Genomic DNA, 26361 nt, shown 5'->3' on the forward strand with positions numbered 1-26361 from the left:
AATTCATTTATAATATATAAATGAGTCCTCTATAAGCAATTGCGCCGATCATAACTGATTGAACTAGAGTAGTATTATTCCAAATAATCTATTGATATATTTAGAGTAGCCTATCAATTTAAACCACTCAACTATATATATTCAAACTATTTCGCAGGGACTGTCCAGTTCGTTTATGTCTACATAAACCGTGTCCAGCTGTCCAGATAAATGCCGGATAAGGACTTTTAAATTCAAAGTAAAATAATTTGATGATCGTACGGATGTTTTTATTTTGAAGGGTTGTACCGGATGTGCTCTTCTCGCCTCTGATCGTCCCGCAGTCGCTCCGTCTTCACCATCATCACGACTAACTTCAGCTGAAGCAGCACGGACAGAGCAGACGCCTGTCTGGATGGAGGGCAGACCGTCTAGTTGACTCGTATCAATACCCGTGGCTCGCAGTGAACAACATTAGGGCACATATTTAGGATTAGTTATTTGCATTTTTATTTTTTGTTAAACAGGGGCCCACGTGAGAGTGATATTTCAGCGAAGATGATCCCATTATGTTGCAGACACAGTCAGTGTGATCTGCTATGGTGATACTACAAGCTACCCCAAGCTAGCAGAGGGATTGTTTTGGGAGATACCTTTTCGAGACCCGTACGCTGACACATGAATTAGACGCTTTTTGTGAGTTTTCATCCAGCTGGAACACAAAGGGGGATGTCTAGCCAAGGAGTGAGGAGAAACGGCCCAGTGAAGCTGCGGTTGACAGGTAAGCAACCGTAAACCCGCTGCTCCTGCGCCGCTAGCCTGCTAGCCAACCAGGCTAACATCTGCTGGTGGTACATGTGCCTTATGTGATATAAAACATGTTCCCCTCGTATTCTATCTGTGTTTACGTTTGACTCGCATTTAATTAATAATTTGTGGAGCCGAATGTAACTCACGATGACCCACTGAGCAGCCTCGAGAGACAGTCGGCGAGCTCGTTAGCTGATTGTGTTGCATCAACCTAGTTAGCTGCTAACGTCAACGCTACTTGGCATCTTTGCTCATAGGTTTCTCTCAGAAGTTAGCAGGGATGAAATACGTAAGCTAAATATCAGTAAGTCTGTGATAAAGTCCATCTGTCCCGATGGTCTTTCAGACTATTTTATATGGATATCTTGACTCAGTTATTAGGACTGATCCTCTTTTGTGTAGTCATGTTTCGATAACATTTCAGGAGGTGTGTGTGTGTGTGTGTGTGTGTGTGTGTGTGTGTGTGTGTGTGTGTGTGTGTGTGTGTGTGTGTGTGTGTGTGTGTGTGTGTGTGTGTGTGTGTGTGTGTGTGTGTGTGTGTGTGTGTGGCTTCATACTTGGGCTTTAGTGAATGTGGAATCATTCATTACAGTGGTTTGAAGAAAACAAAGTGGATCATTGCGTTAATTTATTTAGAAAATGGGCCCCATAAAAAGGAATAGCCTACTATCATTACCAAGAGAGACACATTCATTTCAGCATATGCATTTTGTAACCAGGCACTTGCTGGAGCTCTGAGGAGCTGTGGTCTTACAGGAGGAGCAAGAGGGATTTTTGTGTTTTAACTTTAACTGGTGTATGCAGAGGCCAGATTTCCAGCCATCCACCCCCATCATCTTCTGGTGGCAGCCACATCAAATGATACATCTGAAAGTATTCAGAAGGTACAACTGCTGAGCTGAAAGAGAGAAGCGAGAATCTAATGTCTCATTTGGAAGAGGCCATTAACTGTATTTGGTGAAGGATCGATCACTGCTGTTCTTTTAGGGCTCAAAGCTGTGCAGAACGACTTTTAATTCTCACAGCGTAGAATAAAGACAGGTGTTCTATCATGTTATTATTATTGATAGTCATCATATTAGTGGTGGGGAACAGGTTCATTGACCTTCAAACGTAGAGTAATACTGTAAAGAGAAATGAGCTCTCAAGCTCTAAAATCTACCCCGCTCTCCTGCCCAGGGTCTTTTCCCCCCTCCATATGGGGAATGGTTTTAAATGGGCTGCAGTGGTCTTCAGACGGAATCCCAGGAATGTGAAACCTCAGAGAGGAAATGTGAGTCTTTCCCGATTATAGACACATCCTCTGTCTGTCCTTTGCAAGAGAGAAAGGATAAGGGAAACTGTGTGTGTGTGTGTGTGTGTGTGTGTGTGTGTGTGTGTGTGTGTGTGTGTGTGTGTGTGTGTGTGTGTGTGTGTGTGTTTGTGTGTGTGTGTGTGTGTTTGGGGGGGGCGAGAGAGAGAGAGAGACAGACAGACAGACAGACATTCGGATTCATATGGCTGTGAGCGACCAACTGCTGCTCACACAGTGATGATTAGTGATGCTAAGTCTGCGTTTAGACTTTAGAATTCATTTGAAGTGTTCATATTTGTTTAGTTGTGGCCACACTTGATATATATGACTGAGACCATGTGCATTTAGACCTAACGATGCATTCCAGCCAAAGCCCAGTTTACTCCGTCTGCTCTGCGGTCTCTCTTATAGTTTATTTTTTTTCTTTCCGTCAGAGAGAATTAGAATTCTCTAAACCAAAAGCTTGGATCTCAGGAAGTTAAGATATTCAATTATTGTTCTGCCTCCATAATTGTTTTTCTCAGGTTTTGGTGTTTTTGCTCGTGGAACAGTTTATTTGATAAGCAATCTGAATTCTTGGCAAGAGGTGTTGTTGTCAGATGGACCTGTTGAGCTGGTTGGTGACTTGTTGGCGCATAATGCACGTTAGTCCCAATTTTTTTTGTAAACTGAATGATTGGTACTGTTGATTCAAACTGAAGCTCGCCTGTCTTTATTTTTTTTAAGATCTTTCTGTGTTCTTCACTATAATATAAAATTGGACTGGCTTTGTTCTTGACATGTCTCCTCCACTTAAGTGAAGCTTTCCTAGATATATGACTCAGCTGAATTTAAAGTGTGCCGCTGTTTTAGTTTGCCACCCTCACTGGGATCCCCTTTCGTCAAGGCAGTGGATTAGAATTTGCCTAAAGTGGGTTTACACGCGCACTGCAGGATTTTGACTGAATTCATCCCCAGTTTAGTCATCCCACACTGCATTCAAATGCCACCTTCTAACTTCTCACGAAGGCTTTTTTTTGGAGCTCCTCCTTGTGTCTACAACATTTATCTGGGACAGCTGCTATTTGACGCTTAAATTAATACAAAAAAACATCCTAGCTTGAGTTTGCTTGTAGGCGGCGTGTCGTCGGGTCCCCACAGAGCTCGCTGCCAAGCTTGTAAAAGCAAGCAATGTTGGATTTCGAGAGCTGTTATTCCTAACACTGCAGGGAACCGACAATTGGTGTCTCCTGCTCAGTGAGAGTTGGTGTATGATTTACTGAATTCAAACAGGAACGGGGTGTTTTCTCTTGCTTTCCTTCACTGGATGGAATCTGGAGTTTCTCAAAGTGAATGACATGAGACGTATGAGGGGATGAATCCATCGCTCGCCCCCTTTTTCAAATATGGCCTCTTGGCTGCACAAGCCTCGAGTTGGCATGCAGCAAGCAGCGAACGACTGGAAGAATCATCTCCTCAGGATTCTTCCTGTTGAGTGTGAGTGTGGGACACACAGGCTAGCAAGGAGGCCCACATGTACATTTGTCATCTTCTCTCATACTGTCTGTGTGTATTTCTCCCTTATTTTAACATTGGGAAGCTGGTCCCGAGGCCAGTGAGCTGGTGATCAGGATAAAGATCAAGCCTCCGTCCCTGGCCCAGCGTCAGGGCAGACTGCATTTCAGGGTAGATGTCAGGGACCAAGTACAGCTGTGTGTTTATATGTGCAAGCATGATGTTGTGTGTTCCCCAAACAGAAGACAAACACACAATTTCACGTGCACATGCACGCAGATACTCAGGTACACGTTGAGCTTCCACAGGATGTGCTGTCGGCATGCGATGTTGAGCTAAATTAGGCCTGTCGGCTTCCTAGAATATCAGGAATGAATGATACATAGAGTGCACCGTGGTGATGGTGAGAAACCGACAAGAGCTGTCAGGTTTCCCACACTGGGTAGAGGAACAATTGTTTAAATTGTAATTATTAACTGCCTTTTTTTTAAATTTTGTTCTTAATCAAGTTAAACAGCCTGACATAAGAGGAAATCAAATACAATTATTGAGAAATGGTTCTCTCCGCTTGGCCTAATATGGCAGGTGTGTTATACATATTCTTTTGTATTTATAATCGGTGTCTGACTCACTTCGTCATTCTTACCTTGAATGGATTAAGTTGGTCATATTATTTCTGCTGGCTAGCCTTGCTGTATGATTTTCAATGAAAGCTGATTACATAGATGGTCACATTTAATCAACACATTGTGAGCTGCTGGTCGGGAAGGGACTTGGACTATGCATGTGCTGGTGGTGTAATTTATTAGAGTTTTGACAGTTGAATTGTGGACCAGAGTTGGGGATTATGATTCATCCGCGCACAATGGACCTGAGTCATATTGACGTGTGCGTGTTGTTACTCTCTGTTTTATGTATCCCTGGCACCAGCTTAATTTAGGAACAAGCAATGCCTCGAGTCCGGCAGAAAGTGCAGTTTGACCCAGTTATGAGGCAATTAATAGGCACTGCTCAAAATGTCTTATTCCTGCAGAAATTACCTCTACAATACTGAGCTAAGGTATCTATCCAGCCTACATTTCTGCTATTCCACATACATTGGGGGTGGGATCATTGCAAATAAAAAGATCCCACCCCCCATACAAATATGGGGGTGGGATCATTGCAAATAAAAAGATCCCACCCCCCATACAAATATGGGGGTGGGATCATTGCATGGTTAACTGGTGCATTTCAGAAAACTGAACATATGGTATCAGGAAAGATGAGGGAAGATAATCTGTTAATGTGATGCAGATTCAAACTCGTAGCATAAGGACGAACCCATGTAGAAGGTCGCTCCTAAACCTGAGCTATTTAGGGTGCACCTCTACTTCACTACTTTGGAAACGCAGTGTGTCTGAGGAGGGCAGTGGGCAATTCATCTTTGCAGTCCACTACAACTGTGGGTTATAGACAGCATGCACTAAAGTTTGATGCATTCAAGCCGACATGTTGATTTGCATACTGCTTACCTCTGACTTTTGCTCTTTCTAGAAACAGAAATGTCCTCTTTGACTGGACTCCTTGTTGTTTTCTAAATGTTTCTTTGTGATCATGTGGCGTCGCCAATGTTTTACTCCTCGTCTTTAGACATGTGTGAGGGAATAGATATTTTCGTGTGTACATTATTTTTTTGCTGATTTGTGTTTGTGACTCAGCTCAAACACTTTACATTTGATTATTTGAAGACAAGAGAGCGGCCCAAATGGGAGCAGACCCCTGCTGCTGCTGTCATCAGCCCTTCTATCGTCGTTCCTCCTTCCATCAGCTCATCTCTTGTTCATACTCTTATTACCAGTTCATACACTGGTAATATGTGTTCCCTCCTGTTTAAGCCCTCTCTTACATACCTTACACACAGGTTTTGTTCCAGGTTTGTAGTTGAGATCAAAATGACGGCTACATTTGAAGATGGGGATAGTGTCCGAGTGCCAGAAGTACGGGATGGGAAGTGGGAAGAGGCCAACCCACTTTACGCCGCTGGTCCGATTTGGCGTTTTTTCTGATTTGATCCGGTCACAAGATGGTCTCTAGTTTTTAGAGATGCACCGATTGCAATTTTCTTGTCCTATTCCGAATTTCTTTGAACTTTTCTTTCATGCAAAATCTTTATTCAATTGTATTTTCATATAAAACATTGGCTATTAAATACATTTGTATCTCCAACAATGCACCAAGTTGAAGGACCTTTACAGTCTCAAAATGAAAGTGCTCCAGGTTACTGCACAGTTGCAATTCATCTATAAGCATGTGCTTACATGCGATGATGCAGACACAATTTATTTTGCAGCCCCAGTAAGTCTGGCACAAGAAAGACACCTTCACACTGACGATATGCAATTGTTCTGATTTTAACTGGCTCCATTTAAATGTTAAAACACTGAAGGGACATTATTCTATGCTTAAATATGTTGCCCTGAGAAGCTGAGGCAGGGGTGACTAGTGTAAACTAGTCTTACTTCATGGGATGCTTGCCTCTGTAAAAATGCATGGTCTCGGCATGAGAAATAAGGCTGGTTAATGACCTTTGTTTCATTTGCAGTGAGTGACTCGGATGAGTCGTCTGGCTGTGAATGCGGTGTCATCCTCTCGTGTCAATATTCGGTACTATAGATTAGTCTGTGCACAGTTGTCAAGGAAGAGAAGATGCTCTTTTACATTATACTTCATTTAGCTGACGCTTTTATCCAAAGCGACTTACATTTTTGGTCTATACACCGTAGACACAGCAACGGGGAGCAATTAGGGGTTAAGTGTCTTGCTCAAGGACACAACAACATGGACTAGCGGAGCCGGGGCTCGAACCACCGATCCTCTGATTGAAAGACGGGCATGCTAATCACTGAGCCACAGTCGCCCCTGATTTCCCTGCTGCTCTTGTAGCTGTGTGTGTCTGAATGGCTGATTGGTCCTTCCTCTAGTGTTTGGGGTCACTGTGTTGTGGTTAGGTTTTGTAGTTCAGTACAGAGCTCTATACCCAAACTTCCTCCCGCTCTGTTTAGTCTGCATCACAAGTATATACTTCAATTGACCACACAGACACACGGATACTACACTATACAGTCTTTCAGTGTTCATGTGGCTCTTTTCATCATATGGAAGCTTTTATATTCACTTTGCCGTGCAGCTGTTCCAGCTGTATTTATCCTTTCTGTTATCAGTATATCTGAAAGGGGTTAACGGTTTTCAGATGCAGCAGACCACACACAATTATGTTGCACATTGTGCCTACTTTGTAGTGGAAAATTAATATCTGCTCTTGTGTTAATCCCAAACAAGTTTCTATATTTTATTTTCAGATATCTTCACCTCCCCGAGATAAGCAAAACCCACTGTTTCTAAATCTCACAATAGCAGGATGGTGAAACTTGTATAATGTCCCTTTTCATCTGAATGTATCGGTTTAGTTTTCATAAAAAAGATATTCATTCTTGTTATGCATGCATGCATGCATGCGTGCGTGCGTGCATGTGTGTGGGTGGGTGTGGTGAGACATTTGGAAGAACGAAGAATCATTTTTGTGGAAACTGAACTTTGATTTCCCTGCTGTATGATTACAGACAAGATTATCCTGCCAAGTCTAGCACGTTTTTGTCTCAATTGCTTTCCTGCTGAATGCGACTGCATATGACACTAGCGCGACACTATCACGTTCGAGGAATGTGGATGATAAATGAATGGATGCTTGTGTTTGTTTACGTTATGGGGATAGGGTAACCTTTGTTGGAGACTCTTGGCAAGCATCTGGCTTGGTACTAAAGTCATTCATGCAAAGAGAAGTTTAGATCACCTTGTGGTTCCGTAGTGCTGGCTGACCCATTTCTCTTGCTTTTCCAATAATCTGCTGACATTGAGCCAGAGTCAATGCAGTATTATCTAACCCACGGCTCACCTGGCCAGCAGGAGCTGAGGTACAACTGTCAACTCTGGACATTGTGATGGTGGCACACAAAAGGCTGTTTCTGTCTTTTTAGCTCAGAGTATCACAATGTGGAGTTAAACCAGAGTCTCAGAGTCTCAGTAAGATTACCTAAACCCACTAAGGTCTGATGAGGTTTGAAGATTTTTTTTTCTCTCTTCTTGTCTATAAATCTTTATGAATGAATTGGAAGATAACAGTCCCTGAAAGTGTACACACACACACACACACACACACACATACATACACATACACATACACATACACACACACACACACACACACACACATTTTTGTGTTATTATTAAGTTGCTCTCCTTACAGTGTTCATCGTCAAGTTGCTTTGATGAAGCTCTTTGTATGTGTTTTGGATTTTGGCATTGCTGATACTGATTTACGGGGATGGAATTCAATAATGTGGGCGAATAGTGAACACAGAGCTCCGCACAGTTTGTGGTCATCTCAGTTTCTCCTCGGTGCTCATATTTCATGCAGTGGGGAACCCCATAGTCTCTGGTGGGTTGAATTATACCCTTTTGTTTCATTGATACATTTGTTTTTAGTTGACTTGTGGATTTTCCTGCTGGGTTTAGCACATTTAACACGACTACAGCATGGCAGACATACAGGAGCATTGCTTTGGAGAGATGTCAGATGTGTGCAGCTGGTTAACCCTCTATTAACTCAACATGGATGCAACTTGATATCTGATCGGGCCGTAATGATTTGTTTTGAAACATTACCGTTACAAATGACAAATTCCAGCTGGCGTAGCATTTTCAGGCACCGTCTGTGTATCTCGACAGCGCTGTGTTTTAAGAAGAATTTGGCATGTGAGGAGAGACTGTGACTCTAATGAAATCTCGCAGGGCGCTGCCAGTCTCATAACTCAGCTTTACGGTTCTCCACTCATGACCTGCGTTTTACCATGCAACACAGGGAGCATACACACTTTCTATTGGACGAAAAACTTCAGTTCTGTACTTTACGGCAACAAACGAATCAATTTAGTACAAATTACATAATATGTACATGGGATGCATTTATATTATTATGTACTGGTTTCTTATTTACTACATCACAATTTAGCCTATATGGCTTCTCTCTATGCATTGTACAGCTTCTTAGACTTTGGTTGTTTCAGTCAGCCCTCAGTTTGATCTGCTTTTCAAATTACTTTTGAACTTGGTGGCATCAGCGTACTTCTGAGAAGGAAAATGGAAAGACTGAACACCTCACTATTGCATAACAGCCTGTGACTGGAAAGAAGGTGGTCTTCAATATGCAGAATACATTAAACTTTCCGAGGGCTTCAGGAGGATTTTCCTGCAGAATATGGAGAAGAAATATCACCTTTTCTTTTCATAGGCCAAGAGCATTATATCTCTCACAGCCTCCTCAGAATTATGAGGAGAGGCAAAAACTTGAGTCGTAAAAATTTAATTTGGAACATGTGAAAAGGCAGGTAATTGGTTTACAAATGGTTTTTTCTTTTTTTTTTTTCTACTGCAGTGTTTCTCCTGCACTTAACTGCGTCCTGGCTGTCCGTCTTCCTTTCACTGCCTGAACTCTGTACCCCACTGCAGTGTCTCTTCATGTGTCCCTGACTTGTATTATCCTGTACTTTCCTCTTCAGTTTTCTTTTCTTTCTTGGACAGGATGTCCCTCATCTCTCTGTCATTTCTCTCTCTCTTCCTTCCTCTCCCTTATTCACCCCCGGATCTAGTCCAGACAGACGACTCCGCCGGTGTTGCTGCAGTTTGGTGTATTTTTTTTCTTTCTTTTCTTTATCTGTTCTCAACTTGTGACACACACACACACACACACACACACACACTCACACACACTTACTTCCTGTAGCGGTCCCTCACCACAGTGCAGTACTTGGTATTTGTCAACGTTTGTTTGGGGACCCTAAGGAGTCTGAGAGGATTCCAGGGACCCCGAGCAAAGAGCATCATGCAGTGTTGATACAATTTAATGCTAAACCAACAGACCAAATCCAAATCAATAAAAATGCTTGTATATGTTAATGTTTATCTAACAGAAATCTTTGCATGGTAATGCAATGCAAGTAATGCCATTTAAAAGATGTTGTTTGTAGCTTCATGCTCGGCTTCAGTCTCCGTCTCTTTTTGCAAGAGACGATGTTGCCTTTAACTTCATTAGAGCAATGAAAACTGAGACGAAACGCCAACATCTGTTCCTAAAATGAAATAAAAATGGTGTCATCCAAAACTAACGGGAATGCTATTTTAATGAATGAAACAAAATTAAATTAACTCAACTAGTTTTTGCCTTTTTGAAGGAATAAAGCACTTAACTTTTCAGTGGTGGCTTTTTTTCAACCCAAGAGAAGCAGGAAGACAGGTTAGACTTTAAAGATCACACTTTCCTCCCCCTTACTGTTCTCCTGCTACTGTTTCTGCGGTCAGACTGTCCACCACCACCTCCGTGTGTGTGTGTGTGTGTGTGTGTGTCTGGTAGACCACTCAGCATGTCTACTGTACGAACACGCAAACGCACACACACACACACACAGGCTGACGCTCACTGCCACTCAAATTGCATCCCCCTCTCCGAGTCTGTTTTCAGTGTCAGTGTGGGAGAGAGACAGTCAGGGGACGTGAGTGATGCAGTAGTTTTAATCATGGAGATGAGGATCGAGTTGCTCGGACGGCGCCGGTGTGTCTCTTTAACATCATCACAATAAGGGCAGGATTTCCCACCTGTTTACGAAGGTCCAGAATGATGAAAGATGATTGCTTCAATGCTTCCTATCTTGCTTGAGAAGTAACAGCTTTGACCCCTCATTCACTAACACATGTTTGATATGACTACTGAATTAGGGAATTACTTATTTTTAGAGTGATTTTAGAGACAATATTGCATCCTTAAAGGCTATTCTTCATATAAGGGATTGTCAAAGATTTGCCAACATTTTGCAAAATGCATGGCATTGCAGCTACTGGATGACAAACTTACAGTTTGAATCCGTTTCTCAATATAGCAGTAATTAGGGCCTGATCTGTTTCAAAATGTGAATAAAGGCCCAAAGCCGACAAATCAAAGAACGAGCAGCGTTGCCTCACATCGCTCATGTCTGGATCAAAACACAAAGCAAAGACTACGGCCAACGTCCAACTAGCATGTACGTTCTGCGCCTGTGTGAGAGGAATTAACTCTGTACCAGCTGGTGGCGGTCGTCTGTATTCATCATACAAAATAGAGAGAACGTAAGACCAGACGGTGGATATACAAGCCTTTTTATGTCCCACTGAACAACTTTCATAGGAATGAATGGGGCTGTATCCAGTTCTCTTGTACACCCATTATCTGTGCCCTCTTGACTTTAATCGTTTGCTTGCCTTCTTCACTTCCATATCATTTCTCTTGCACTGATTTTCTTAAGATGAACAGCCAATCCGAGTGATTTCTGTTACTGACGGATTCCACAGCCATTTAACGGGCTGAATCGGCAGAAACACAACAACAAGGGCTGTCTAGTGCCAACGGGGCGGGACACCCTGCAAAGAGTGGGACGACAGGTGTTCACCAATGGCCGACTGTCTTTAGAGTTGATAGTTTTTTATGCAACCAATGCTTATTTAAGTAATATCTTCTGAGATGTTCAGTTGTTGGATCAATTCAGTCCACATAAACTATATTTGGTCACTGTCAGGTTATTGCTGTCTTGTTATAGATGTCCTCCTGTGCCACACATCACCACTTTCCACCCACAGACAACAAAAAGCCCTCGGTTCCACCGTCAAACTGTGCCGGGTGTAGCTGCATATTTATATGTACACAGAGATGAGGAAAACTACTGCAGCCTAAAGTAACCTCTCTCGGTGTCATTCATTCTCAGAGTGACGGGAAACGTGGCCAACACTGCCCCTTCGCTCACACTGCGCTGTCTTCACAGTAGCTGCCTGTCTCTCACCATTCTGTCTCACACTTCTAACCACTTGCCTCTGAGGTTGCTCCTCACAACCTGTTCTTCTGTCAACAGGATAGTGAATAGAAAAACAGCATAACTCGAGATATATTAGGTACAACTGGCATTTAGTGTAAGTTCTAATGACATGTCACTTCCCCAGTGACTTGGCCATATTGTACATATGGACTTCCATATGTACAACACAAGCGCTTTGAGTGGTCGGAAGACTAAAATAGACTAGATTCAAGTACAACTCTGTGAACCATTTACAACAGCAGGCAGAGTCTATATGGCGCACTATTTGTTTGGGACAGCAGCAGACTGCGAAGAATTCAGTTTCTTTTCACTATAGTCTTAACAAGCATATTTGCCAGTTTGCACTGGCTCATTCTAGAGATGATTTAATACCATTTTTCCTTCCCGACGAACTTGATAACCGAAACTAATAATGACCAGATTTGTTTTAATCCAAGAAAATACAATCTTTTATGTGAGTTTTATGATCGTTGCACCACTAACGAGCACATCATGCTAACGGATCGGGTAGCGAGTGTCATGTTTTATTGTTCCTGTGTAGCGCAAATTAGTTGATCAATTATGATACCGTAATATCTTATTGGTGCATATACTCCTGTACTCGCAGATACTCGATCCAGCGGTGTCGGGGGCATTTCTGATGTAGAGTTGAAACATGGATGTGTGGGTTGAAAAGCTGTGGAAAGGCCAAAGCTTAAAAAAAAACTGCAATGCTGGCAGTATGTGATACGGAGAAATTTCAATTTGAACAAGTTCAACAAATCTTGACAATAAGTCATATTGAACTGTCTGACAAAACACTGGATGTTGAACACTAGATTATTAATGTGGAACTTGTTGTTGTTGTTGGCATGGACCAACATACACAAGAGACCGATGGAGGTTTGATTTTATGTATTTTTACAGTCTCGGCCTTTAGAAATCCAAATATGTCTCTGCGCATATCAAGTGTTTGTATGCTTTTGTGGAGTCTACGTTAGAAACCAGCTGTTCAATAGTGAATTGTCCCTTTTTGTGCTCAGGTTTGCAGCCAAAGTAGTTGTGGGATGCAGAGATAACATGATCTATTACCCAGTGATTCATCTCTGCCTCTCTCCATCACCCCCTCTCCTCTCCATCGCCGCTTTATTTTCCTCACATATTTCTCAGCTTTCTTCTTTTCTTTGTCCCTATCCTCTCTTCCATCACTGCAGTTCTCCTCTTTTATTGCTCTATTTTCCTCCTCTTAGCGCTCTCTAGATCTCCACCTCCCCACCACAACTTCTGAATACTATTTTCCACATAATCATGGTCGTCATCTTCCTCTCCCCGTCATCCCTCATTCCCTTGTTTCTAAGGGCTAATTGGGCTACATATACAGTTAATAAGGGAATCCTGGCACCCATATGGTAATAAACGTGCACACTCAAATGTACTATGTGAACTTGTTAGGCAAACAGCTGCAGGTAGTAGTTGCAGTTTTGAGCCCAATACGCACTACAATCTTTAAAGGGAAGAAACCGCCTTATCTTGGCTTTTAATTCTGATGAAGAGCCCAAAATACTTCCACGCACTGATACTCGGATTCTTAGGTGATTTGATTATACAGTTAGTATGACTTTCTAGCTCATGTCCTCCATTTCATGTATTTACTGATTAAACTAATTGATACAGCATGCACTCGGCCAAGCTGATAGTGACTGAAACACTTCCCATGTTGACTCACTGTTAGTGTACCTAATGAGTCACATGGGAATTACTTTCCTGTGTTATGATATTACACCTGACTGTCTCTACATCCAGTGTCAGCTTCCCGTATGAATTTTTCATTTACTTTGTGACTCAGTCTTCAGATGAGCTTGAATCCCTCCGGCTTATTTCCTCCACCTTAATTCTTTTATTTCTGTACCCCCCCCCCCCTCCATCCTTTTCCTCTCGGCTTTATGTCACCTTTCTTTTTTGGTTTCCAACCATCACAACTCGCCATCTGTTCATTATGTGGCAGCTTTCCTCCACCTAAAAACTTTGTTTTATTTTATTACCTTTGTTCACCTCCTATCCATCTTTGGCCATCTTTTTTTTAATAGTGTTGTTTATAGAAGCATTTATTAAAGACTCACAAAAGGTGTCCCCTGTATTTCAGAGACGCATACATCTTGATGGATGAGATGACTCTAGATATGGCAAAGCATGGCAATAACACATGGGATGGTATATGTCATCCAACAAGATGCGAACAAATCACTTTGAGTTTTGAGACAGCCAACCTTTGAGATTTCACTGATTTAAATGTGACAAATGCTGAATATCTCATACGTACACACTATATCCTTTCTATATTCTGGTCATTATTGTATCCCTCCTCTCACATCCCCTTATCTCTTTCCGCCATCCCTGCTACTCCTCCCTCAGAGTTTCCACTGTTGCCAGAATGTCATCACCATCAAAATTCCCTGGTCCAAATTAACGTCTCCCTTTTCTTTCCCTCCCACCGCTCTCCCTTCCTCCCCCCTCGACTGTCTGCATTCCACAGATTTGTGACACTAGATAGACCTCGCTCCACCCTCCTCACATTCCCCCTCCCTTCTTCTCCATTCCACCGTAGATGCCTCCAGATGAACATTTCGTCCTTACCTTCTCATCCCTCTCGAAACCAACCCTCCTCCTCTGTGTAGTGACTACGTTCCACTCCAGATTCCTGACTCCAGATTGTTGCCGTCTCCTCGGGGAGCAGAGAGGAAGGGGAGTGTCAGCTGTAGACGGCTGGCCTCTCAATTGAATGACATAATTGGCATCCCGAGCATTCACTGGGCTGGAGCAAGGCTGAGAGTGAGAGGTTGGGAAATGTAGTAATGGCTTTCCAGAGGAAGTACAATGTAAAATAGATCCCCCATTTAGGCAACATTTCCCAGTTTTGGATACCTATAAATGCTAATTCATACTACATCATCAATGTTTTGCAGTGTGTACTGAGCATGCAGTTGGTCACATACACACAGTGCACTTGTGCTTGACATCTTTCCAACATGTACTGTGTGTTCTAGTGAGGGAGCGAGCCCGCCAGGGAGGCGTGAGGACGGGAAAAGGAAGTGTTTTGTTTAACTGTTGAACAATGCTGTGAATGAGACAGCATGGGGCCGTATCAAGAGTCATAACAGGAGCAACGGCCAAGGTTGTGGGCCTTCCCTTTCAAATCTGATTGAATGACACTAATGAGTCAGGGGACGTCAGTGGGTGTGTTATATGATTTCTTTTTTTTTCTTCTTTATTTGAAGGTTTCCTTTACTCCAAAATCAGTTACCTTCTCAAAATGTAGGAGGGCTCTTGTTTTGCCCGTCCATATTTAAGGTGGAGAGATTTGAAGAATAATTTAAAATTCTCAAAGAGAGAAGTTTACTATGTCTCAATCCTGGCCTATTTGGTCTCGGTAAGATTACTTTTGCTGATGTCAAATCAAGGAATGCTGCTCCAGAAATACAGGATGTCTTTAAAGTGTAGAGACCTTGTGGAATCAGTGAAGCACAGAGCCCACGTTGGCTGGCATCAGGTAGGGTGTGTGCAAAGGTAATCAAATTCTGGCCTTGGGCCACATGCACATTTCATTACTTGGTAACTTAGATTTAAAAACATATGGATGTTCCTTCAGTGTGTGACTTTTCCCCTTGCATTATTCATCTTCCCACTTTGATGTGTCTTGGTACAATTTTCTGTCAGTGGCGCCTACCTGATTCAAAAACATTGTTATCATAACGTCATGCTTGTGGATAGGCAGGACGTTTTTTAGGTCATTGCATGTCTCTGACCTAAAAGCAGTAATACCCTTGGAAAGAGCCATGATCAACTTCATGGCTTTATGCACTCCATTAAAGTGGAGTTTGAAATGATCTAGTTAATGATCAAACTTGACACCACAACCTGAACTGTTAATATGTCTCAAAGGGTCATGAATTACATTTGACGTTTCTCCTACTCAGCTTAAGCTGCATTTGATTTAGCTCCACCAGGATATGTTTCCAGTTCCTCTTTCTGACTGTCAGGTCATTAAACCTGTTTGTTATTGTCTTGTGTTTAGTTGGAAATTAGTTAAAGGCGTTTTGGAAAGAAACAGATGTTCTGCAAAACAATATTTGAAGTACTGCAAGACTAGACGCCTCGTTTCACCCTGAATGATGTCGCCCTGAGGGGTTTTAACTGAGACTCTTTTTGGGCTTCCTACACAGCCAAAGTCACACTCCAGTGTGTTGAGCATTTCCTTTTAAACAGCCCTCACCCACACTGTTGACCAAGCTAATATTTGGTAACACTTTTTTGAGTCGTGTTGATTAAAGACCTGAAAAAGCATTAAACTGACATAATCTCTTTTTAGGATCACAACTTTAATTTGACTAATGGTTTGTTAGTGACACTTACTGATTGGTTGATTTATATATACCGGTATATATTTTTATTTACTTAACTTTGATTGTTTTGCCAAAAAGGTAAAAGAACTTAATTGCACTCAGTTACGTACATCTGTGCATTCCCATTTTAACATTTCTGATGACCACATTGTAATAACTTGTCTTCATGCAGCATGAGAACCAAATGCGGGTGAAATTAAAAGATGCTAGAATCACCACTGCTCTCAAGCACACTGTTTTTTTTCATGACAGTATCAGCAGCCAAGCTCAGCAACTGGATGCTGATACAGTTCAGGTTTACTTTCCTGTCCTTATAGCGCTGTCAGAGAATTACTTGAACAAATGGACCACAAAATGGCTACACTTGACCGTGGAGTTGGCAGTGCACATGCATCACGCAATCGTCTACTGGAGCTACTGACCGCAAACCCTTTGGTCTCGGGGCAGAGCAGCCCAGCTCTGTGGCTTGATAATGTTAACAGAGTGCAAGAGGCTAGAGGCATGCTGGTGGTCCAGTGCAAATCATACACTAGTGTGCACTTGAATGCAGCCCATGTCCTTTTGTCTTGTCATCCCCTTTCTTCACAGACAAAATCTAATTTTCCCACGACAATGAATTTACAGGACCTTGAGGCCATTTGATCAAGCTTTATCCTCGCTCAAAATACGCTCCTTTATGCATTAATACCATTAACCAGTCACACATTTTTTTTTTGTGTTATGAATTTAAAATGTATCTGTCAACCTTTGCTCTTGTGCTGCACATTTTCACACAGCTTTCAATTCTTATTCAGAATGAATATTACCACCATGAATGCAAACCACTCAGAATTACGTGTCTTCATGAATGTGCTCTGGGATAGCGTTCACAGCAGCATTTGTTCTTGTTTTAAAATTAATGACACTGCACTGAGTATCAAGCTAAATGACCCGATCCATCAAACAGTGACGCAGTTTTCAAAGAGAGCATCATCTTTGGGTTTAGAGGAGTTGAACAACTGACTTATCCAAACCACTACCCCTTTTCCCAACGAACTGCGTGAGGCGATAAGCATCCATTACAAATGGAGACTCCCATGAGAAAACAACGGGCACCCTCACGCCTGACTGTTTAAGACCTTTCACCCTTTGACCAGAACTAATGCTACCCGTTAGCCTGACCTTTTGTTTTCAGACAGACGGACCAGACAAAGCCCCCCCCCCTCCAACTGCCTCTTTGTGGTCGGAGGCCCACTGTGCATATTTAGTAATGAATGCTAAGGGCCTTGCTTTTTGTAATACGTAATATAATTAGTTTACATCATTTTGCACTGATGTATGAATATTACAATGTATTTGGCATAAACCCTATTTCAGAGGGATGTGTAATACTACAATACTACATTATGTTTAGGGGACAGGCGACCACAGAGGAGCGGCTACACTTCTGCACAACATACACGGATGGCCAGTAAGGACTGAAGCAATTTTAAGATCAGGGTCAGACGATTCTCCCACACTGTAAAAGGTGTTTGGGGAGTCAATCAAACTCATATAGTGGAATACAAGGCATCTCGTGCCCATACTCATCTACTTCTCAAATTCAAAGTCGGAGGGTCGAGACACAGATGTCATGACTGCCAGACATTCAGGGCTGGTGTGATGCAACAATTGATTAAGCGGGGGCGTGTCCCAACCCTAACTAAAAGTATTATTATGTGTACCGTTCACAGGGAATCAGACTACCGACTCGTCTCTTTAGTGCCCTGTGTGTTAACATGAGGCGACAAGGCAAGTGTGATATCCACACATGTAGATTATTACATCTTTAAAAACATTTAACAGTGAGTCATTAGCCTAAAAAATATTTTGCACATATTCAAAAGCACTGAGACGTCATAAATAGTTTCTCTACTTTCAATGTCTTCAAATGCTGGTTCGCAAGCTCAATAAAGGTGTGGCCTTAAACGGTACTCTACCAGTTCCCCTGGAGATAGGAAGCTATGGTTGACCGCTGCAGCCCAAGGACATATTGTCTGGGTCAATGACAGGCCGCTGTCTGACTCCGCCTCCTTTAGCGACCAGACAGTGGTAAAGGCATTATCACAGCACGTTACTTGCTGAGATGGATAGGCTTGGTTTTAGTGTATGCGTTTGATTTATGGCTTGTTTCACATTGTGTAATGGGGTGACTCACCTACAAATGGTCCCAAAACAACAGCTGTTTCAAATCCTTTTGATAAACAATGGAGCAGAGTTGACCCCTTTTTGACCTTTTAACTACTATTACAGCTTGGTTTAACACAAGTGCAGCTTTGGGTGGTCAATGACGGAATCGGCAGTATTTAGGAAAAAAATGCAATGTCACAGTGAAATGCACTGCATCTTAAGTTTCTGTGCTGTTACGTATTTCACAGTAAAACAGAATATTTGAGCGGTGTACAGCTGTAAACACCCGAGTGGAGGATGAGTCATCAAACATTTGAAACCGTTTTAAAAAGAGAAGAGAGGGATTTGAATTACACAAGATGCTGAATGCTTTTTATTTGGGATAAATGAACACTTAATACAGACACAAGATTAAAGTGTATTTTTCATTTCACTGGGACTGTAATGTGAGCTCTTGTGCATGGATGTTGGAAAGTGTCACATCAACACCAGAGACATGGCAGAGAACCGTTCATCTGGCTTTAGTAAAGTTACAGGGATTGCGATTGTCATCAATATCTTTAAGCTGGTGGGAAGATCAGCTGTCTGAACTCTCTCCAGATAAGGATGCTGTTGTGAGACCTTGTTGCTCATACAGTATTCAACAACCACACAGGATTGCTTATAATGAAAGTGCAACCAAATATACAAGGATTAATTGTAACTTCAGGGTATGACTCATCTGTTTTTATAACCGCCATTATGTTTTGAAACCATTTTATAAAAAATTGGTGATAAAATAAGAATGTTGCTCTGATTAATTTCCATCCAATAGGTCGGGAATGAATTTAAATCTTTTTCCGCTCACAGTAGGCATCAGGAAAAGTCCTTGCAGAATCCCCTCCCAAAAAAGTGTTCAAGCCAGATGTATTGCCTCTCCTCTTACTGTTAAAATGAGGGTTTCTGGTGGGCTTAATGATCCGCGGACGCTATGGGCAACTTCGCCCCAGGGCTTTCTGCTCGTTTACTGATTCCTAGTTGACCTAGCTTTCCGTGTTCGGATCCGAATGAGTCTGGTCCTCTGCCAGCCCTGGGTCACCATGGCCTGCCTGCTCACGTGGCAGCTATTCAACACTGCTGGATCCCTACAGGGCACAGGGATGAGATTTGATTCCTCATTGATGCTAGGGTCCACAGTTGTAGAGTCTGCATAAGCCCAGATAAGATTATCAACATATTTAGGCATGTTTATCTAAATCCTTGTGGGGCTCCTTTTTAAAATGACATTGAAATCTGTGGGGGCAGTATTTAGCTGAATAGAGGTTTTCTGAAAATGTCTCAGCCTGCCTACATTTTTCATTAACTTATCTTTGTTTTAAATTACGCTTTGTACTTTGCTTTAGTAGTGGGTGATGACGGTGCTTTTTATATAGCGACCTAGTGCTGCTGAATTGCTAAAGGCTGAACCGAGAGCCAAGGAGCCCTTTATAGAAGAGGCTTTCCCCTGATCACAAGGAAGAGAAGTTCATAATCCATAAAGAACACTGAACTCTGAACACACTAATGAACATACACGTCCGGGTGGCTTTCCCTTGCATCTTGCTGTTGCATACATTCTCATGGTACTCACAGTACCGTAGACAGCCTGTTGTTGCTAATCACCAATAAGTCAATAATGTACCTTGTAGAAACCTGGAATAAGATGAATTGTTTTACTATATTGTGATGTGCCATCATGGAAACCTTGACGGTAGTTTTATCTCTGAACTTTGCCATGTTGTCATTATTGCCCCATTGTCTAATTTATGACCCCTCTTCGTCATCATAATCATTGCTAGTGGTGAAAGGCCATTGATGATTATGAGTGAGGCTTTCCCCTCTGTGGCAATCGTGGCTGAGACACTGGAGCAGTGTGCAGGTTAATCCTTTAATCTTCATTAGCATAGTTTGGTAACCAGAGAGCCAAGTCTGTATCGTTGCTCAGCACCCTCCGTTCAACCCACTGGCTGTTTACCAGTGTTGCCTCCTCAGCAGCCGTGAGCACCCAACAGCAAACCATATGACACATGACGCTATGAGAATAAAAGCTGAATGTCACACAACGTGGGTCAAAACTTTTCCGAAGTAGTTTGGTAGCCTGGGAATAAATCTGCTTTGCAAATGCTTGGTAACGAAGGAAATTCACTCTACATGTTTGTTGGACCTCAAGGATAAACACACTGCAAATGTGAACATGACTTTTGTTTGTTTACAAGGAAGCTCCACAGGGCCCCTTTTTAAATAACATCTCCAAACTAATAGTGCAGTTTGTCATTAAACCTCTGCTGCTAATATCCTGGGAGACAAGTGGACAAAATAGACTCATACATATATCTTTGAGGCAAAGGTTAAGGCCTAAGATGATGACCTATTTTAACTTGTGAATGATTTCTTTAGTTGGAATCTCTGTCCACAAATGTTCTGCCAAGATTTCAGGCCTCTGTCTGTGCTGTTTTTCTCCTGTCTGCTGTCAACACTGTGTCCATTTAGTCCCACAGGAGGCTTTTCTGGCGGCCTCTGATTTGGCCTGTGCCCATACTGTCGGCTTTGGCAATGTAATTTCCCCTGACAAGCTGATGGTTAGTGTTCATCCCGCCAGCCCAGTCAGTATAATTTGGTTTGTGTTAAGATCGTCTGTTTCCATGTTGTGATTCTGTCCGATTTGTCTTGACTGTGTCATTTTGGTCACTGTCAAGGTCTCCACATTGAATGAGTTTAATACTAGGTTGGCTTCCCAGGCCTGTCCATATCTTTTTTGGAAGCAGTGCTTGTTTAATCGTGGCAAGTTCACATGTTCGAACAAGATCTATTGTATAAACCATGCACACGATGTCTCCAGCACAGCACTGTTTTGGCGTTGGGATCTTAATGTAATAAATGTGTATTTCTGTGCTCGTATCAACATCTGAAATGGTTAAAAGGTTTAACTGCATAAGAGTTCTGTCCTTCAAGCTACAGATATTCATGTATCTTACTTTCTAAATGGGGCTTGTGCGTGCATAGTAGGCTGCTGTAAAAAAATAAAATGCATACAGCCGCATCAAGTAGGACGACAGCGGTCGTGACAGGTTTTATATTGTGTTGTCAATGTTGAACAATATTCCCTTTGGAAGCCTTATCTTTCTGGTTTTCAGAAATAATAGATATCACCTGAGGCGGGCTATAGCAGAATATATATTTTTTACATTTATTCTTGTGGTTTTTATGGCTTGTTGCTCCATTAGACAATGGTAGAGGGGAAGTGGCAGAGAATAATGCTAAGACAAAGAAGATCTATGTATTTTGTTTAACTTTACTCTTTGCCCAGAGACTAAGGCCGTGATACGGTTGGAAAAAAGGGTTCACGTGTACCTGCATTCATAGAGGCATGAAAGTGCCTGTTCATGACCATGAATAGAAAGTACTGAATATAGAAAATGCATGGATGTTTGGAAGCCCTTGCAGAGAGATTGCACAGTTGTATACGCCTTTTTCTTTCCTTTGAGTTTAGCACCAACTCAGTCATCTAGAGAAGTGATGAAGGCGTTGGTCTGTCGCATCTCTCATGCTCACCGTTTTTATTATCTTCATCGTGTTGGTTTTGTCTGCTACTGCTCGAGGTTGTTGCTGCTGGGCCAGTCTCTACTTTGTCTCGCTTTATAATTGTCACAGGATTGTCTGGCCAGCTCCAAACAAAGCATGGGCCTGCTTCAGTTCACCCAGGCCCTCTAACAAAGGAGGTAGACATTTAGGAAGAAAGATTAAAAAAAGACTACAGCAGACAAAACACAGACTCTCTTACTTTGTCGGCCTCTGTTGAAAGCTATTGCATGTTGTCTGTGATGCAAAACCCCAAGGACTTGCTTCAGACAGGAAAAAGTGCTCCTCTACTCAATATTTTAAAAGGAGGCACTCTTGCGACTGATCTCAATGCCTGTGATGCGACGATGAAGATGGACAAACCTATATGTTGGCAAAAAGACAGCAGTAATAATCACTCAAAAGAAACTGTCAACTTTTTACAACTGTGCTTTGATAATCATTTTTAAATAGTTGAGAATTTGTAATTGCAGGGTAAAAGAGGTATAAAGATGACGTACCATTGAAAGCTGACTATGTATATATGATGACAGCCAAGGTTCTTGTGAAAACCATCTTTGGCCTGTTTTTTTTGTTTTTGTTTTTTTATCTCCTATTTTTCATCTAATTTGTGCACATACAATATTTAACCTGACACTAACATATCTGTATTTCTTCTCTTCCAGTCCTGTGCGCAAAGAACCTGGCAAAAAAAGACTTCTTCCGTAAGTAGATCCTATTTTTACATGTTGCTATTCTTGTCCCATTCCCTCCCTTGTGCATTGAAACGGGCTTTGTCAGCAGTGGCAGCTTGCTGGCTTTTGAAGCCGTGCTGTAAATGAAGTCCCTCAGGAGCTGTCTGTCTGCTTTACACACCAGGAGGCTTGGCACGCACAGGGACCCACCGCTAACCATGCTTCTAGAAATACGTATCAGGTCTAGGGAAACAGAGGCAGTAGACTTCATAAAAAAGAAAGAAAAGGGCTTTAATTAAACTGGACAAAAAGAACAACTTAATGTTGATTAAATTAGAATAAACAATGTGTAATTAAGAAGACATTTCATCCCCTGATTTTGCATTTGGTTGTAAAAACATCACATGGCAAAGTTGTAATGGAGACCTAAATATGTTCAGTTTGATCAAAGTAGACTCTGCAAGCCATGTCTGACTTTCTTTTAGAAAACAAGCTATTGAGAATACAGAGAGACTAAAGAGTGCGGCACCATTATAGTGAGATTAGACTATAAAACACAAGTGAAAACAAACGTACAAAGATAGTTGAAGGTCATAGTGGGAGGAATAGGTGTGTTGTTTTCTCTCTGGCTTCTAATTTCCTGCTAGTTAATGTTTAGGTGTAGTCCGTTTCGTCAACGTCTGTTTAGGTGATCAGGGCAGAAGGCCATCCTGTCGCTGGCATTAATGTAGGAGGAGACGTGTGATTTAGTTCTACTCTTGAGACATTTCTCACAAAAGAATTCCTCTGAGAAACTTGCATCTTTTAAATTAATTGGCCAGAATAAAAGTGTTAAATTGCAAGGTGGAGTATTTGGCTGGTAGTTTGGTTCTCCATTAACTTGGAAGTCATGAATACAGACAATAGCGAGTTCATTTTTGATCACAAAGAGGGAAGTCTCACAAAAGCATCAGGCTGACTGAACAGGTTTGACTTGAAGTATTGGTGCCCATAGGTACACATGCACGCATGCACAGCCACACAGAGGACACCAGTTAAACACGGCAGATTTCCAACCAAATAAGATACCGTTTCAAGGTTTTCCTTATAGTTATAGAGAAGAGTAGAGTTAAAAACAAAGCTTCAATGTCCCAGAACGGGGATTTCTCTCAGACAGCAGTAGTAAATGCAAAAAGAAAAGAACTATGAATACAAATGGCAAGCAATACAACACACACATACTGTGCCTTGTATTGAATGATACTGATGATACCGTGCCAGTATCTAAATCCGCACAGGATACTACTACCGCTGTTAGAGTCGTCTGGGAGACTAAACTTAATGAGCAGTATTATGATCAGAGGAACTGTGCAATAAGAATTGTAAGCTCCCCTGATGGTCCCATAACAAAGGTCCAGCACAATACCATGTCTTGTAAGGCAAGTAACTTGTAAAAAAATATGACTAAGGGACTTATCCACAGAGCAGCTATGAAAATCCCCCATAATAAAGATGGGTGCATCAGGGGATTGCTCTGCAAGCTGCTGCTGCACTTTTATGATGACTGATGTGGCACTGTCCACGTTTGCTTTAAGGTGGATATAAACAACCATGATAAATAATTGAGGAAATTCTCTTGGCAGGTAAAAAGGTTGCAGAGAAACAGCTAAAAACTCAATATGGAGGAAATTCTCAGAGGCTGGTCGTACTCCTGCAGGCCAAACATTGCTGTAAAAAAACCTTCTTGACAGTAATGTCAGTGGATCAGATAACGACACAAACAAATCACCGGGCTAGAGACCGTATTTGCTTGCCTTGTCTCTCTGAAATGAGATAATTGCACTACTGAATAACTGAATTGTGAGATAAAGTTGCAACTGCAGTCTCATATAATGGGGGGGTTTCACATCATCACACACAGTTTCTTTATTAAAGGGATTCTACTGCTCTTCTGCTTTTACAGGGTTGCCAGATCCTTTTGCCAAAGTGGTGGTGGATGGCTCGGGACAATGCCACTCTACAGATACTGTGAGAAATACGCTGGACCCAAAGTGGAATCAACATTATGATCTGTAAGTTAACAGAGCTGTTGGGTAGTATTTTGACCTGTTGTGTATACCACTGATGCCTCATTTAGTGTGTGAATTTGTGAATGAGGTCACACACCAGCGGAAATGTTAAGCCGTACAGGAAGTATTGTTATCACAGAAATACGCCATGCTGGTTCTGCTCTGTGGTATGTCTCTGTGTGCAACTGCCATGACAAGTGTTTCAGGAATGCAGATTGAAACGTCACTGTGTGCAGAGACACCCATCTATAAAGCTTTTGAGCTGTTTTATATGCGAACAAAACATCTTGTAGAGTGAGATTTTAGACATACCTCTGGCCTCACCCTGACGAATGTCAAATGCATATGAGTTTTATTGGGAGGAAAATACAACACGTACTGCTATGAATTCCTTCTTCCTCAGATAACAGATTCATCCTATTTTGGATATTAGCCTTTTGACCCCCGATTCCTCCCCTAGGGGGAGAGAAGCCCTTCTAGAGGCCTTACAGGTCTGTTCAAGTAGTCGTATGAACCCCAAATGAGTTCTAATACTTGTGTTATTTCATATCTTTTTTTTCAGAATTTATTCGTGAAAAAATGCACACTTTTCTGAGCCAAATGTGTCTTTTAAATTGGCCAACACACACATTTAGAGTGTGGCTTTAAATTATATGAGATTACAATGATACAATGAGATGATTTATTTCAAACAAAATCTATGAATTTTGAATTACTGTGTTTCCTTTTGGTTCAGTTTGGAACGAATCACAAGCATTAATGTCCTCTTTCAGGAAAGTTTAAAGGGATGCAGGAGGAAAAACATGTTTGTTGTTAGATGGTTACATCGCTGAGGAAAGTTACAACAGCAGTGCATCCCTTTACAGACGTCTGTGTCGACAGGCATTTACGAGGAGTGATCCCCCAAAGGACCCACTGTGTAGTCGAGAGAGATGGAGGGAATCAGTGTTAGAAAAGGGGATTTGGGGAAAATGAAGCATGATGGAAATAACTGGAAATTTCCAGTAGAGAAAAAGAGCCAAAGGTAAGAACGAGGTGTGCTCAAGAATTACAAAGGAAAAGGTGGAATACTTCTAAGGTTAACATATGTATGACAATGAGTATCATAAGGAAAGCCCAAACGGATAGATATCGAAATAATAAAATAAAAATGTCATCATTTAGGTAAAAGGCAGGTATTCATTTTTTGATGCAAAACTGTCAATCTTGTCTTCGTACTGTGTTCAAATATGTGAAGGACATTTTTCTTAATTCTCTGACAATGTATAGACCAAGCAATTGAATTAATATAGTATTCAATAACACACACACACACACACACACACACACACACACACACACACACACACACACCTGTTTCACAATGCTGCCTGTGCACTGTCAACATTAACCTCAGATCCCCTCTTTTACATAATTCGCTCCCTTCTCGATCCCCACCCTCTCGGAGGAGTTTGTTTCCCTCCAGCGACCCCTGGCCTCTTCCTCTGGTTCAGGAAATGGCTAACATGCCACAGAAAGCAGATGAGTGTGGGAATGCCCCCACCCATCTCCAGCCTTCAGGTTTAGGAGGTTGGGTCTTTTTGTCACATGACACTGATACTACCAGAAGCCTTGTATCTCTACATATCATACATACCCTGCAAAAAGTTATATCTCTCTAACGGTGTCAGACAAGCTTTTGAAAAATGTCGTATGTGTTGAAAGTTCATGAACTTGCAGTAATGTGTACGTAGGTCTGGTTTTGGCAAGTTGCCTGCTAATGCTTGGCATCTGTTTCCAGCCCTTTTAGTATAAACTCCTCACATTGCTTTGGTTAGACGGTCCGAATGGCTTCACTGCTCCCTCTACCTTCACTCCATAATAAATGCTGTACATGTTGTGCTGTGCCTAAGTGAGAGCCTGTGTCAACTAACAGGGCTTCACAAATACTGCCTGAGCAAGATTTGGTTTGTCCCCAGTAATATGAGGTTGAACACACCATTGGCAATAGCAGTGCTATCC

At 41.9% G+C, this 26361-nt stretch overlaps 1 protein-coding gene across 1 annotated transcript in view; it reads left to right on the forward strand.

Moving 5' to 3' along the window:
* Positions 1-708: 708 nt before the first annotated feature.
* The window catches only part of LOC306738121 (E3 ubiquitin-protein ligase SMURF2-like), a gene marked incomplete at both ends in the record, with an annotated part of 49528 nt that continues 23875 nt past the window's right edge, over positions 709-26361 (forward strand). The window contains 3 exons of the mRNA XM_079219949.1: positions 709-760; positions 22304-22342; positions 24255-24363. Of these exons, the coding sequence (XP_079076075.1) occupies positions 709-760; positions 22304-22342; positions 24255-24363 (200 nt within the window). The remainder of the gene's footprint in view (positions 761-22303; positions 22343-24254; positions 24364-26361) is intronic.

This window comes from Taurulus bubalis, assembly GCF_910589615.1.
Source record: "Taurulus bubalis genome assembly, chromosome: 6".
NCBI lineage: Eukaryota > Metazoa > Chordata > Actinopteri > Perciformes > Cottidae > Taurulus > Taurulus bubalis.